General features: G+C 43.5%; 1 protein-coding gene across 1 annotated transcript in view; it reads left to right on the forward strand.

The window, feature by feature from the left end:
- Positions 1 to 7,810, forward strand: part of Cap-D3 (Chromosome associated protein D3) — a 276,731-nt gene extending 268,921 nt beyond the window's left edge. Inside the window, 2 exon segments of the mRNA XM_069323213.1 lie at positions 1,434 to 1,973; positions 1,975 to 7,810. Coding sequence (XP_069179314.1) covers positions 1,434 to 1,973; positions 1,975 to 3,987 — 2,553 coding nt within the window. The 3' untranslated portion in view covers positions 3,988 to 7,810.
- The last annotated feature ends 5,852 nt before the right edge of the window (positions 7,811 to 13,662 follow it).

Here is a 13,662-nt window from a genome sequence, read left to right on the forward strand (position 1 = left end):
CTTGCTGCAGTATGACTCCTGCCTCCTTCAGCTTCAGCCTCCAGTGGTTTCCTTATTAGTTCTTTCCGTTTTTTGTTTCCCTGTTCTAAGGCTCGCATTTCCCAGGTTGTCCTCTGTGTCATTGAAATCTAATCAGCCTGTGGTCTACCCTTGGGTTCATAATGTTTATAAATATAAAGCTTTGGTCTCCAGGTAACATATCCTGGGCTGATATTCAAGCTCGGGGTTTTTGGAATTCTAACAGGGGTACTGGCAGCCTGGTGTTTGGTTAGTGTTCTTGGGCCCAGTCGGTCATGTGTGGCTTTAGGCTGTGTCACCTGGCCTGGTTTCTCTTTGTCTTAAGTGCTTGCTGCCTCTCCCATCTCCTGGTAAGTCCATTTCTTGTTCTCTGTCGTTAGATTAACTTCAGGGAGTCACAAGGGGGTCCTTCCAGAAACCCAGCATTGAATGTAATGAAATGCCAATTTCTGGAGGAATTCTGGTGGGGCCCTGCCTACACCCTCTCCATCCAGTTTTGTCAGTTTGTTGTGGGTTTATTTATCAGAACGAACTTGAGGAGCCAGCAGGGAGCCAGGGCTGAGTTGCTTGGTGATGGTAATCCATACTAAACAGTTTCAAGCTCGTTTGAATGAATCCCTTGTTCCATGTGACTTGTTTGTGATAGTTGTTTGGTAATTTTTGAGGGTTGCTTTTCTATGAATTCTCGAGTTGTGTGTAAAACTGCACTGACTTTCTGGAGTCTTTCTGGTGAAATGGTGGATTATCACCTGCTTTCTGTGCTTCTGTGAGGGAAGCCTGGTTCTGACTCTGGTGCCTTGTAGGCCAAACAGAGCTATCCACAACTGATGTGATCTTTTAGTAAGATGCAACCTCAGAAAGATAACTTCAGGGAGGCAACTGGGCTCCTCCAGAAATTGGCATTTCATTATATTCTACGTTGGGTTTTTGTCGTGGTTGTTTCTTGTCTGGCATCTAATACCAGATATTGTCACCTCTTATCATTCGGTATTTTCCTGGCATGGGTAGCAGAATTTCACTCGCTTTCTGTGCCTTTATGAGGAGGCCAGGTTCTCACTCTAGTCTCTGGTAGGCCAAACAAAACTCTGCAACTAATAGGACCGAGCAGATTGAAGCAATCTCAGTGAGATAGTTATGGGGAGCCACTGGAAATCAACCAAAAAGCAGTTTCATTACATTCAATGCTAGGTTTTTATTATAATTAAATACTAATTCAAATGAAGATATTCTTGCATGAAACACTACACATGCTTGTGGCTTTGCAAGAATGTAGCAATTGCATTCGCGACAAGATAGCTTCAAGGAGCCACAAGAGGCTCCCCCAGAAAACAGATGCATCTGAGTAAGTAATAACTTTAAATAAAAGTAACGTTTTTAGTAACTGTATGTTCTAACTTATGCTTTTGATCCCTCAGGTGAAAGAAATTCTAGCTGGGGACAAGCAGTTGGCAAAGGAAATTGAATTTGATTTGCGTCGGCTTGATCAAGAACAACGAGAAGAAGAGGAGGAAGAAGGAAATGAAAAAGAATTAGCAGGTGGTGATGAGGAAGGTGACAACGATCTCATGCAAACTGACAGCCAAGAGAGTGCTGCAAATGGTTGTCGGGAAACAATGGGTTCCTCCCCTAACAATGAGGAACAAATTGATGACCCTAAGAGTGCTGCAAATGGCTGTCAGGGATCAATGGGTTCCTCCCCTAACAGTGAAGAACAAATTAATGACCCTAAGAGTGCTGCAAATGGTTGTCAGGGATCAATGGGTTCCTCCCCTAACAGTGAAGAACAAATTGATGACCCTAAGAGTGCTGCAAATGGTTGTCGGGGATCAATGAGTTCCTCCCCTAACAGTGAAGAACAAATTGATGACCCTAAGAGTGCTGCAAATGGTTGTCAGGGATCAATGGGTTCCTCCCCTAACAGTGAAGAACAAATTGATGACCCTAAGAGTGCTGCAAATGGTTGTCGGGGATCAATTGAGTTCCTCCCCTAACAGTGAAGAACAAATTGATGACCCTAAGAGTGCTGCAAATGGTTGTCGGGGATCATTGGGTTCCTCCCCTAGCAGTGAAGAACAAATTGACAACCAAGAGAGTGCTGCTAAAGGTTGTCAAAGATCATTGGATTCCTCCCTTGCACTCGCAGCACAAATGTTGATCCCGAACAAGACAACATCAGCCTCTAGTTCATTGTCAGTCAGTAAAATCACACCAACTTCTAGAAAAGAGCTACATAAGCAAGTTGTACTTAAGAGCAAAGTTTTAATGGCTAAGAGGAAAAGAATTGTTATTCGTTCATGTAACTTTTGTGGTGATGGCTCACATGCATCATCAAGCATGATAGAACAACAAAGAGAAAATGTCAGTGACTTGAGCAAAAAGGGGAGTGAAAGGGTCATGTTGAAGACACCAAAGAATGACAAAAGTTACTCACGTAAAAAAGAAGAGGACAAGATAACACATTCTCCTCAAAATATCAAAAGCCGGGAGAAATGGTTGAGAGCTATTAGCACTCCACCTGCTGAGATAAGTGTTATAAGTAATATCACATTTGTGGATGAAACACAAGCCAGTGCCATTAGCCTAGATTCAACTACCTCAAACATCAATAGACAAAGAGATGTCACACACCCAAAGTTACTACTTCATCTTCAGAAGCCAGAAACTTATGCTAAAAATTTAGACATCAGCTGTATACGCAGATCCACCAGAAGTCTTCGTTCACAAATAGTGAAGAAAATTTCTGAAGCTTATGGTAAAGATTTAGACTCAAACAGCATACGCAGATCCACTAGGAGTCTCAGTTTAGAAATTGCAAAGAAAGGTCGTAAATCTTATGCAAATGATTCATTATTAACCTACATATGCCAATCCCCTAAAATAAGTCTCATCTCAGAAATGAAGAAGAAAAAAAGTACTGAAACTTATGCTAAGGATTTAGGTTTAAGCCGCACACAGCGATCCACAAGAAGAAGCCTTAGTTCAGAAACTTCAAAGACAAGTTCTAAAACTTATGCAAAAGATTCGGAATTATGCCACATATGCCGACCCATTAAAACAAGTCATTTCTCAGAAATGAAGAAGAAAAGTCCTCAAGCTTATGCTAAAGATTTAGATGTAAGCTACACTCAGCGATCCACAAGAAGAAGCTTTAGTTCAGAAACTTCAAAGACAAGTCCTAAAGCTTATACAAAAGATTCAGCATTATGCCACATATGCCGCCCCACTAAAACAAGTTTTACCTCAGAAATGAAGAAGAAAAGTCCTCAGGCTTGTGCTAAAGATTTAGATGTAAGCTACTCACAGCGATCCACAAGCAGAAGCCTCAATTCAGAAGCTTCAAAGGAAAGTCCTAAATCATTTGCAAAAGATTCAGAATTAAGTTGCATACGACGATCCACTAAAAGAAGTCTCTGTTCAGAAACTGCAAATGAGAGTGCTAAATCTCATACAAAAGATTCAGACTACAAACACATATACCACTCCATTAACAGAAGTCTCAATTCCAAAATTATAAGAAAAAGTCTTGCAGTTTTCATAAAAGATTCAAATTTGAACTGCACACACCACTTTACTAGAAGAAGTTTCAGTAAAGAAATTACAAAGACAAAGAAAAATATTGGAGTCCATGAAAAAGATTTCGATTGTAACTGCGTGTACCGCTCTACTAGAAGAAGCCTCAGCTCAGCAAAGATAAAGACTAGTAAAGATATTCCCCAGAAAGTACAGAAGTCAGAAAGTCATTTTGAATCGTATTCAAGTGTAGCAACAGGTATTGTGAGCAAGCCTGATAATTCTAGCAGCAAATCTGGAGCATCAGCCAGATATACTCATAAGAGACAAAAACCAGAAACTCGTAGTCAATGTAAACGTACAAGGGGAATGGCATCCCTCACCCCTGATCCTATCACTACCCAAGCTTACAGAGAAGCAGCAAAGTCTGATAGAAAAAGAAGTAAAAGGAGTAAATAATGAGAATGATATTTACAAAATTTTGTAAATGTTGTTATACTGAATTTTTTTTTATACTGCTTAAAATTAAATTCATGTAATATTCATGTTAATTTGTTGAGATGTTGGATAAAACCTCAGCAGTTTCTTAATACTTCAACCCGGAAGCATTCAAACCTTTGGAAACACACCAGGACCCTTTGACCAATGAGTGCCTAACAGAGACCAGGATCAGAATCTGGCCAACTCAAAGAGAAGAGGAGGAGCCTGGGAATCAGAGATCATCACAGAACTGATCAAAGGACCACCTAGAAACTCAAATACTCCAAAACAAGCAACTGTATGGAGAACATTGTAACCCTGGTGAAACAATGCAAACAATAATTTCTGTAGCGAAAACACTGCCTAGAAATGTTGTCATCTCTTCACTTTCTAGTGTGCAGTTTGGTCAACACTGCCTAGATTCACAATCCCACTACCAGTGGTAGCCAAGTAAGTAAGTAATTATCAAAGAAGGCACCAAGCCGAGGAAGGCTATATAGCACTATCAAATGTGCAGAATAATCAGAGGGCACTAAATATCACTAAGGATGCCAATTATGAGAACAGAAATGCATAAGGCGAATGACATCAAAAGTATCCAATTCACCAAGAATCGAGGGACAAGTGACCGCGGGAGGACAGGTTGGAAAGCAAGACACACGCTCATCCTGGAAGTCAGGACATTCAATAAGGATATGCACAACTGTAAGAGGGACAATGCAGTTAGGACAATAAGGAGCAGGTGTGGCGCTTTATTAAGTGTCCATAAGTTAAGTGTGTATGGCCAGTACGCAAACTTGCCAGAGCCATTTCCCACCACCCATTACGGTAGCAGGAGGAAGGCCACAGGGACACACTACTTTTAAGAGTACGCAGTTTGTTACCTAGTAACAGAAGACCAACAACCCTGCCAACGGGCAAGGATGGAGGAATAAATAGCTGGGTAAAAGTCGGAATAAGGAATACCTTTACCGGACATGAAACAAGAGCAGACAGCTTCCTTAGCGGCAGCGTCCACACACTCATTTAAGAGACACCAATATGGCTGAGCACCCAGCAGAATCTCAACTGTCTTAAATCTACTGGAGATAAAAAAAAAAACAGGCCAATGTTGAATCTCTACTTCCACCAGATGGACTGAATTAAAGGACTCCAGAGTCATGAGGGCAATGCGAGAGTCAACTACAACCACAAAGGAGCATTGACAGTGAGAAAGCAGGAGACAAAGAGCATAGTGAATAGCATAAAGTTCTGCCATGAAGATGTTAGTCTCCTGAGGCAGGCGACATATAGGTGTGGTCAGGAAAATCAACAGAGTAGCGTACACCATCTGCAGACTTAAACCCATCGGTGAAGATGGAAATGGAGCAGGAGTGTGAAGAAAAGTGTTCAGGGAAATGGCATTTCAGAACTGTTGGAGGGGTAAAAGCTTTGGTGATATATGTCAGGAATTTACAAAATTTAGGAAGGGGGGGGGACCCTCCACAGGGGCAAAGGACGGAACAACACAAGGAGAAATATTAGTAATATTAACCGAAAGAGAATGTTGCAGGCGAGACACTGAACAGAAAGAGGGAGGTGGTGAAGGGGAACAGGAACCATAGGAGGGGAAAAGTCAAATCACGACACAGGCGAGAGTGAGGGTGTTGTAAGGACCGCACAAGGTAGAGAAGACAGTAGCAGATCTCGGCGGTCCTGGAGAGACAGGAACCCAGTGTCAATGTACGAGGTGAGGGTAGGAGTCGAATGATAGGCACCAGAGCTGATGGCGTAACCTAGTATGGTGCAAAGGATCAAGACGGCGAAGAGTAGAAGGAGAAGCAGAAGAGTAAGTAGGGCAACCATAATCGAGTTTAGACAGTACGAGAGTGGAATGTAAAGAGAGGAGCGTGCCTATCCGCTCCCCAAGAAGTGTGGGACAAAACCTTAAGTAGGTTAAGGGTCCTTAGAGCATTCAACTCGGAGGTAAGAGATATGGGGTGACCAAGACAAACGAGTGTTAAAGATTAAGCCCAAAAGCTTATCTTTGTACACAAGGGGATGACTATAAGGTAGCTAAGGCAACCTGGGATCCTGGTCAGTCAACCAGTTCATTCAAGAGCCACTCGGAACCAACATAACCCCCAACATCTTGAGAAAGAAGGGCATCGGATGGTGACAGTGAGTTGCAGAATGGCCCACTAGAAAGAGATTTTTCATTACATTCAACACTGGATTTTTGTGTAGTCAGAAGACACTGACCCAAATGTAGAGGCATTCAGCACAAGTGAGACACCCAAGTGCAACACAAACATGGCCTGGCTGAGGAACATTGAACAAATAATGAAAACCCAACACCAGGTTGGACCACCAGAAATCCGTAGCTTGGATATTCGCCATGGAGTATTGATAAGGAAGACTGACAGGGCGCAGACCTACTTACTGTACATCATAAGAACATGGGATAAACCTGGACCTGGAACAGAGCAGCTTTATAATAAGGAATCAAGAAAACAAGATCAACAAGCAAAGCATCCACCAATGGGAACATAGGTGGTACTCGAATAACTCCTCACTGTGGTGACAGGTTAAATAGTATGATGTACCACTGGCTGGACAAACCAAGCATCAATGGCCAACAGATACTCCAAAAGCCAGAAACAAAATAGAGGGCTAAAGATGAAGGAACCAAGAACTTCGATCTAAAGAAAAACCTCGCTTCCAGAGAAGAGCATGGAAACTCTCGGATCCAAGAGCTTGAGGGAACAAAAAGGCTGCCGTAAAGAAAGTCTTCCATAAAATGCAATACCCTAAAGTTTGGGAAACACCGAGTGCAGTCACCAAGAAGGCTTTGGAGGCGCAAGAGTCTAACAGAGGTGAAAGAATGAGTGAGGCAGCTCCAAAAAAGGAGAAAGCAACATCTTTGCCAGAAGTCAACTAGAGGTACTCCATCAATGCCAAATAATAGAATGGCAACAATATTAGGCATCAAACAAAAATCTGAGAAAGCCGCAACAAAAAACACATAAGAAATAACACTGAAGAAGTAAGATTAAGATGCAAACAGCCTGCCACACAACCTTATACTGCAGCTTTGATGAAAGTTGTAAATACGACAATGGAAGTTTTACTACCTGAACCTCACACCAGTGATGACTGGCAATTCTAAAAACTTCACTCACAATGATCAGCAGACAGGCTCGAATCAAGATACACAATGTAGCCGATTACTCTGGGTGTAGTGAAGCTCATAAAATGGAACGGATGCAGACACGAAAGGGTGATGGGCTAATAGATAGAGCTGCACTAGCCATCAATGAGGCAGGAGGTGGATCCACCTGCATACGTCTCTCAATTTGACAAATTTGGGAAAAAGCAGATGGACCACAGGTAAGATGGAAGGGTAATCACACCGGTTCCAGTCTTGGTGAAATGCGTCCACTGCAAATGCCTCACATTCCAAAATGGAACAGGTCCCACCTAGAGACAAGCAAATGTACTTCAAAGCCAGACTGATACCCATCCACCAACTACTCCATTGAAATTGGACAGAAGCAGGAGAGCTGTTCATGAGTACATTCAACACATCCCATATGTGAACCACTACCTAAAGAACTTCATCCCTAGAAGTCAAAAGTGAGGCTAACTGGAGTTTCTAGTCTCATAGGAAGGGAATGAATTGAACTCCACCTAGTTAAGACAATGGACAACCAGTATACAGTCAGTGTGTGAAGATGTAAAGCAGAACCACTCGGGAGTGAGTAGTTTTCCTATAGTATTTATAATTTATTATTTATTGTTTAAATAAACTAGTTCCGCTATACAGTAGTGTTTTACTGTTCCTAATTCATGTTGCAATAGCTTAGATTTGTTGATGAAGTGATTATTTACAGACAGTGATCACCGTGAGGTGGGGAAGACTAACCAATTGGTTGTCATCAGCTCCTCCCTCATTTCTGATACACATCAAAATTTTTCCATTAACCCTTAACCACTAGTGATGCTCTTCGTTTATTGGGACATTTACCCTGTGCGCTGAAAATCAAGTGTTATCAAAATTTTATTTCATCTTTGTAAAATGATAAATTCCCTTCCCTGAACACGTACATGTAAAAAAAAAAAACTAAAAAATTCCTCTTACTTTGGCTTTGGGGACATGGAGAAGAGGGCGTGTGACATCATCATTGGCTGTATGCCTGTGCGTGGCCCATTCAAACACCACGAGTTGCCACAAATATAATTTCATTTATTTGTTCTATGTATTTCTAATGCATTTTTATTTGTTTGTTTAATCATATATGATGCACATTTGTGTCTTTTACAATATTTATACAGTAGAATGTTGATAATGTACCATGGTGTGATACACGTGTCATTAATGTGTTCACAATAATTGTTTATTGTCGCAATATTATTTGTTCGAAAATCAATAAAATTATATATGAACAGTTTCACACACTACACAGTAACACACTGTATTACACACTCAGTACTTTGGAAGTGAGTGATAATCAATGAAGCCGTCCATGGTACACAGCGCGGCTTTGCTCTCGATGCACCAGGTACAGATAAATTTTTGCTTCCTGTTTCTTTGTTCTGTGTGCTTGCAAATAATGCACTCACGTACACCCTAGACTTTAGTACCTGTAGGTGGTATGTAGCCAAGCTTGTGAAGTGTAAGGTAATCTTGAAAAGATTATAGGAAAATATCAATTTGTAAGGTAGTCTTGAATAGATTGCTTTGTAAGGTATTCTGGAAGAGATTCAGCCATTCTGGAAGAGATTCAGTTATTCTTGAAAAGATCTATGGAAAACACCACCATGGAAGCTGCTGATGCTGTTCATCTATGCTACTTGTATCAGATGCATCATCAATGAACCCAGAAAACAATTCATCTATGTATCATCTACTGTATATGGCGCTCGGCTACTAATGGATAAACATTCTATATCGTCCTCAATGGTGCTCTATCACTAGCATCTGACCCTTGTGTAAGGTCCTTATTGTGTCCTAGCTTCATTAATAACATGACCTTTATGCTCTTCAAATAATAAGGTCTGAACTTCACCAACAGAAAGTGATCTTTCAACACCGCATCAGACAGGTGTTTGGGAGCCACAGGCGTATGCGCCACCCAGAGTTGCTCACTTGGAACTGAGCCAGCCAGCAGCCCTAGGACATTCTGGGAATTTTTCCAAGATGACTGCCTCTCACTGGAGGTCCCAAGAGTACATTTCGTACACAACCTACCGCGCGCGCGTTTTGAATGGGTAACGAAATATTAAAAAGGTGTTTTCTCGGTTGGCGCAGCACAGTGGTTAACCTCTATGATGCGTCGAGTTTATTTGTGACATTTCCCGTGTCTGCATAAAATCAAGTGTTAGCAAATTTTTCTGAGTGGGAACCCCGTCGGCTCCCAGGAGTTATCCAGGCTGAATGGATATGTATATCTTTCTGGCATCAGTCAATGCATGGAGTTTTTGCCTACCAGGGACCACGAGCCAGAACCTGGCCCCCCTCTAGAGAGGCACGAGGAGCAATGGCCTATAGAGACCCCACTGTGGTTGGGAGCATTCTATGTCTGCCATTGACCGGGACAGACACCCAAAAAGGTAAGCGCCCCAAAACAAACGCCTATTCTGGTAAAACTATTGCGACCGAAGGCCGAACAAGTGGACAGAACTCTCCAAATAAAAACTGGGGCCGAGGCCCCCCCAGGCAACCCCTCCCCAACCCCGCGAACCCCTATGGTAGGACCCGGAGCAGAGTCATTCCCCTAAAGCCCCAGCCCCACAAAGTAAAAGCCGGGACAGCCGTAACAAAACACTAAGGAAGGGAGCCCACTGGCCAGACCCATACGGCACGGCTGGAGGGAACAGGCTCGAATGCCTCCGCCGCCACCCCGGAAGAGGAAAACCCCTGAAACCGCCCTTGTCTCAACCCAACCAGACCCTGCTCCAACCCCGAAACCAGCCTACAGTTCGGAGCCGGAAGCAAAGGGAAGGAAGTATGTGCAACAGAGTGGGAGGGACGAGATGGAGCGGACAGAACTGGAGCCGAAGCGACTTCCATCCCCAAGTCCAGACCCCTTAACCAAAACGGGGCAGTCTCGGGGCAGTCTCAGGGCATCTGGGGCCACAACCCACCTAGAGTGTTGCAGCACCATAAACCTAGCATGCAACGCCGCAGCTGCCTGCACCCGCACATCATTATCAGTGGTTTGGGTGAACAGGAGCACGTACAGACAACACATGTCGCATGACTCTGGGTCAAAACAAGCATTGACCCAACAGGCAGCAAGGCGGAGGCAAAATATATGAGTGTCACCCTGAGACAAGGGGACAGAGCAACCTTCAAACTCACAAGACGTGAGGGGGGACTCAGGGGTCAGATGTATTGAACCACTGAGCCCCCCGTGGGGTTTCCCAGGACCCTTGGCCATAGTTACACACTAAGGGAAGTCCAGGCAGGGTACTGCGAACCGGTGCCCAAGGCTATCAAACAAACTGCTAAAGCTGAACCCACGGGGCGTGACCAATCACGGGGCCAAGCGAGGAGGACCACCAAACACAGAAATACAGATATAGACATCCCAAGAACAGCGACGGGGGACCACAAAGAGATAAGAGATAAGTCTGTACAAAGTATGATAGACTATGTTACCCAAAAGTGTCAGGAGGCAGTAAACAGGTTCATCCTGGCCCAAAGGGAAAAATCCGAGAAGCAACAGAAGAATCCATGGTATAATGTGGCATGTATGGAAGCGAAGAAACTGAACAAAAGGGCATGGAGGAACTTCCGGAATAACAGAACACCAGAAAGCAGAGAGAGATACCAGAGAACCAGGAATGAGTACGTCAGGGGTGAGAAGAGAAGCAGAGAAAAGTTTTGAAAACGATATAGCAAACAAAGCCAAGACCGAACCAAAGCTACTAACAGTCACATCAGAAGGAAAACAACAGTCACATCAGAAGGAAAACAACAGTGAAAGAACAGGTATTGAAACTTAGAACAGGCGAGGACAGGTATACAGAGAATGACAAAGAGGTGTGTGAAGAACGCAACAAGAGGTTCCAGGAGGTCTTCACAATAGAACAAGGTGAGTTCACTGTGCTACGAGAAAGGGAGGTAAACCAGGCGGCCTTGGAAGAGTTCAAAATTACGAGAGAGGAGGTCAAGAGGCACCTGCTGGATCTGGATGTTAGAAAGGCTGTTGGTCCAGATGGGATCTCACCATGGGTACTGAAAGAGTGTGCAGAGGCACTTTGCTTGCCACTCTCCATAGTGTATAGTAAGTCACTGGAGACGGGAGACCTACCAGAAATATGGAAGACGGCGAATGTGGTCCGAATATACAAAAAGGGCGACAGGCAAGAGGCACTGAACTACAGGCCAGTGTCCTTGACTTGTATACCATGCATGGTGATGGAGAAGATCGTGAGAAAAAACCTGGTAACACATCTGGAGAAAAGGGACTTCGTGACAAATCACCAACATGGGTTCAGGGAGGGTAAATCTTGCCTGACTGGCTTAATAGAATTCTACGACCAGGTGACAAAGATTAAGCAAGAAAGAGAGGGCTGGGCGGACTGCATTTTCTTGGATTGTCGGAAAGCCTTTGACACAGTACCGCATAAGAGGCTGGTACATAAGCTGGAGAGACAGGCAGGTGTAGCTGGTAAGGTGCTCCAGTGGATAAGGGAGTACCTAAGCAATAGGAAGCAGAGAGTTACGGTGAGGGGTGAGACCTCCGATTGGCGTGAAGTCGCCAGTGGAGTCCCACAGGGCTCTGTACTCGGTCCTATCTCGTTTTTGATATATGCAAATGATCTCCCGGAGGATATAGATTCATTTCTCTCAACGTTTGCGGACGATGCCAAAATTATGAGAAGGATTAAGACAGAAGAGGACTGTTTGAGGCTTCAAGAAGACCTAGACAAGCTGAAGGAATGGTCGAACAAATGGTTGTTAGAGTTTAACTCAACCAAATGTAATGTAATGAAGATAGGTGTAGGGAGCAGGAGGCAGATACAAGGTATCATCTGGGAGAGAAAATTCTTCATGAGTCAGAGAAAGAAAAAGACTTGGGGGTTGATATCACGCCAGACCTGTCTCCTGCAGCTCATATCAAGAGGATAACATCAGCGGCATATGCCAGGCTGGCCAACATACGAACGGCATTCAGAAACTTGTGTAAAGAATCATTCAGAACTTTGTATACCACATATGTCAGACGAATCTTGGAGTATGCAGCCCCAGCATGGAGTCCATATCTATTCAAGGATAAGACTAAACTGGAAAAGGTTCAAAGGTTTGCCACCAGACTAGTACCCTAGCTGAGAGGTATGAGCTACGAGGAGAGACTACAGGAATTAAACCTCATTTCGCTGGAAGACAGAAGAGTTAGGGGGGGGGACATGATCACCACATTCAATATTCTGAAGGGAATTGATAGGGTAGATAAAGATTGATAGGCTATTTAACTCAAGGGGCACACACACAAGGGGACACAGGTGGAAATTGAGTGCCCAAATGAGCCACAGAGATATTGGAAAGAACTTTTTTAGTGTCAGAGTGGTTGACAAATGGAATGCATTAAGAAGTGATGTGGTGGAGGCTGACTATACACAGTTTCAGGTGTAGATATGATAGAGCCCAATAGGCTCAGGAACCTGTACACCTGTTGATTGACGGTTGAGAGGCGGGACCAAAGACCCAGAACTCAACCCCCGCAAACACAACTAGGTGAGTACAAAGACAGACTCCCCCCCCCCCTCACCAGGCAAAGAACAAAAACAAAAAAATATCCCGCAAGAGGACAATGTTTCTAGGCGGAACAGAGCCGGGCACGCTCACTCGCTCGCTCTCTCTCTCTCTCTCTCTCTCTCTCTCTCTCTCTCTCTCTCTCTCTCTCTCTCTCTCTCTCTCTCTCTCTCTCTCTCTCCTTTCTCTCTCTCTCTCCTTTCTCTCTCTCTCTCTCTCTCTCTCTCTCTCTCTCTCTCTCTCTCTCTCTCTCTCTCTCTCTCTCTCTCTCTCTCTCTCTCTCTCTCTCTCTCTCTCCTTTCTCTCTCTCTCTCTTCTCCCTTGCTCTCTTTTCTCCTCACTCTCTCCTCTCCTCGCTCTCTTTTCTCCTCACTCTCTCCTCTCCTCGCTCTCTTTTCTCCTCACTCTCTCCTCTCCTCGCTCTCTTTTCTTTCTCTATAATTTCTAAATGCAATAAAGATAATTATTCCTAATGCAATAATTATTAATTAGAGTTAACGTTTTAAAAACCTTTGCTCCAAAACGTTATACCATAATCATCTACATCCATAATTATACCATAATTTCTCATCTACATTAATGACCTTCCAAATGTCTCCCAACACCTCAAACCAATTCTATTTGCTGACGACACAACCTTCATTTACTCCAGTCCTGACCCCCTTGCTCTAAATGCCACAGTGAACACTGAGCTAAATAAAGTCCATCTTTGGCTAACTGCCAACAAACTCACCCTTAACATTGACAAAACTTTCTATATTCTGTTTGGCAATGAATTTTCTAATCAAATAAATCTCAGGATAAACAATACCCAAATCTGTAACAAAATAGATGGCAAATTCCTTGGCGTTCTCATTGACCACAAGCTGAATTTCCAGGCACACATTCTAAATATATAAAAAAAAGTTTCA

Source organism: Procambarus clarkii, chromosome 1 (genome assembly GCF_040958095.1).
Source record: "Procambarus clarkii isolate CNS0578487 chromosome 1, FALCON_Pclarkii_2.0, whole genome shotgun sequence".
Classification (NCBI taxonomy): domain Eukaryota; kingdom Metazoa; phylum Arthropoda; class Malacostraca; order Decapoda; family Cambaridae; genus Procambarus; species Procambarus clarkii.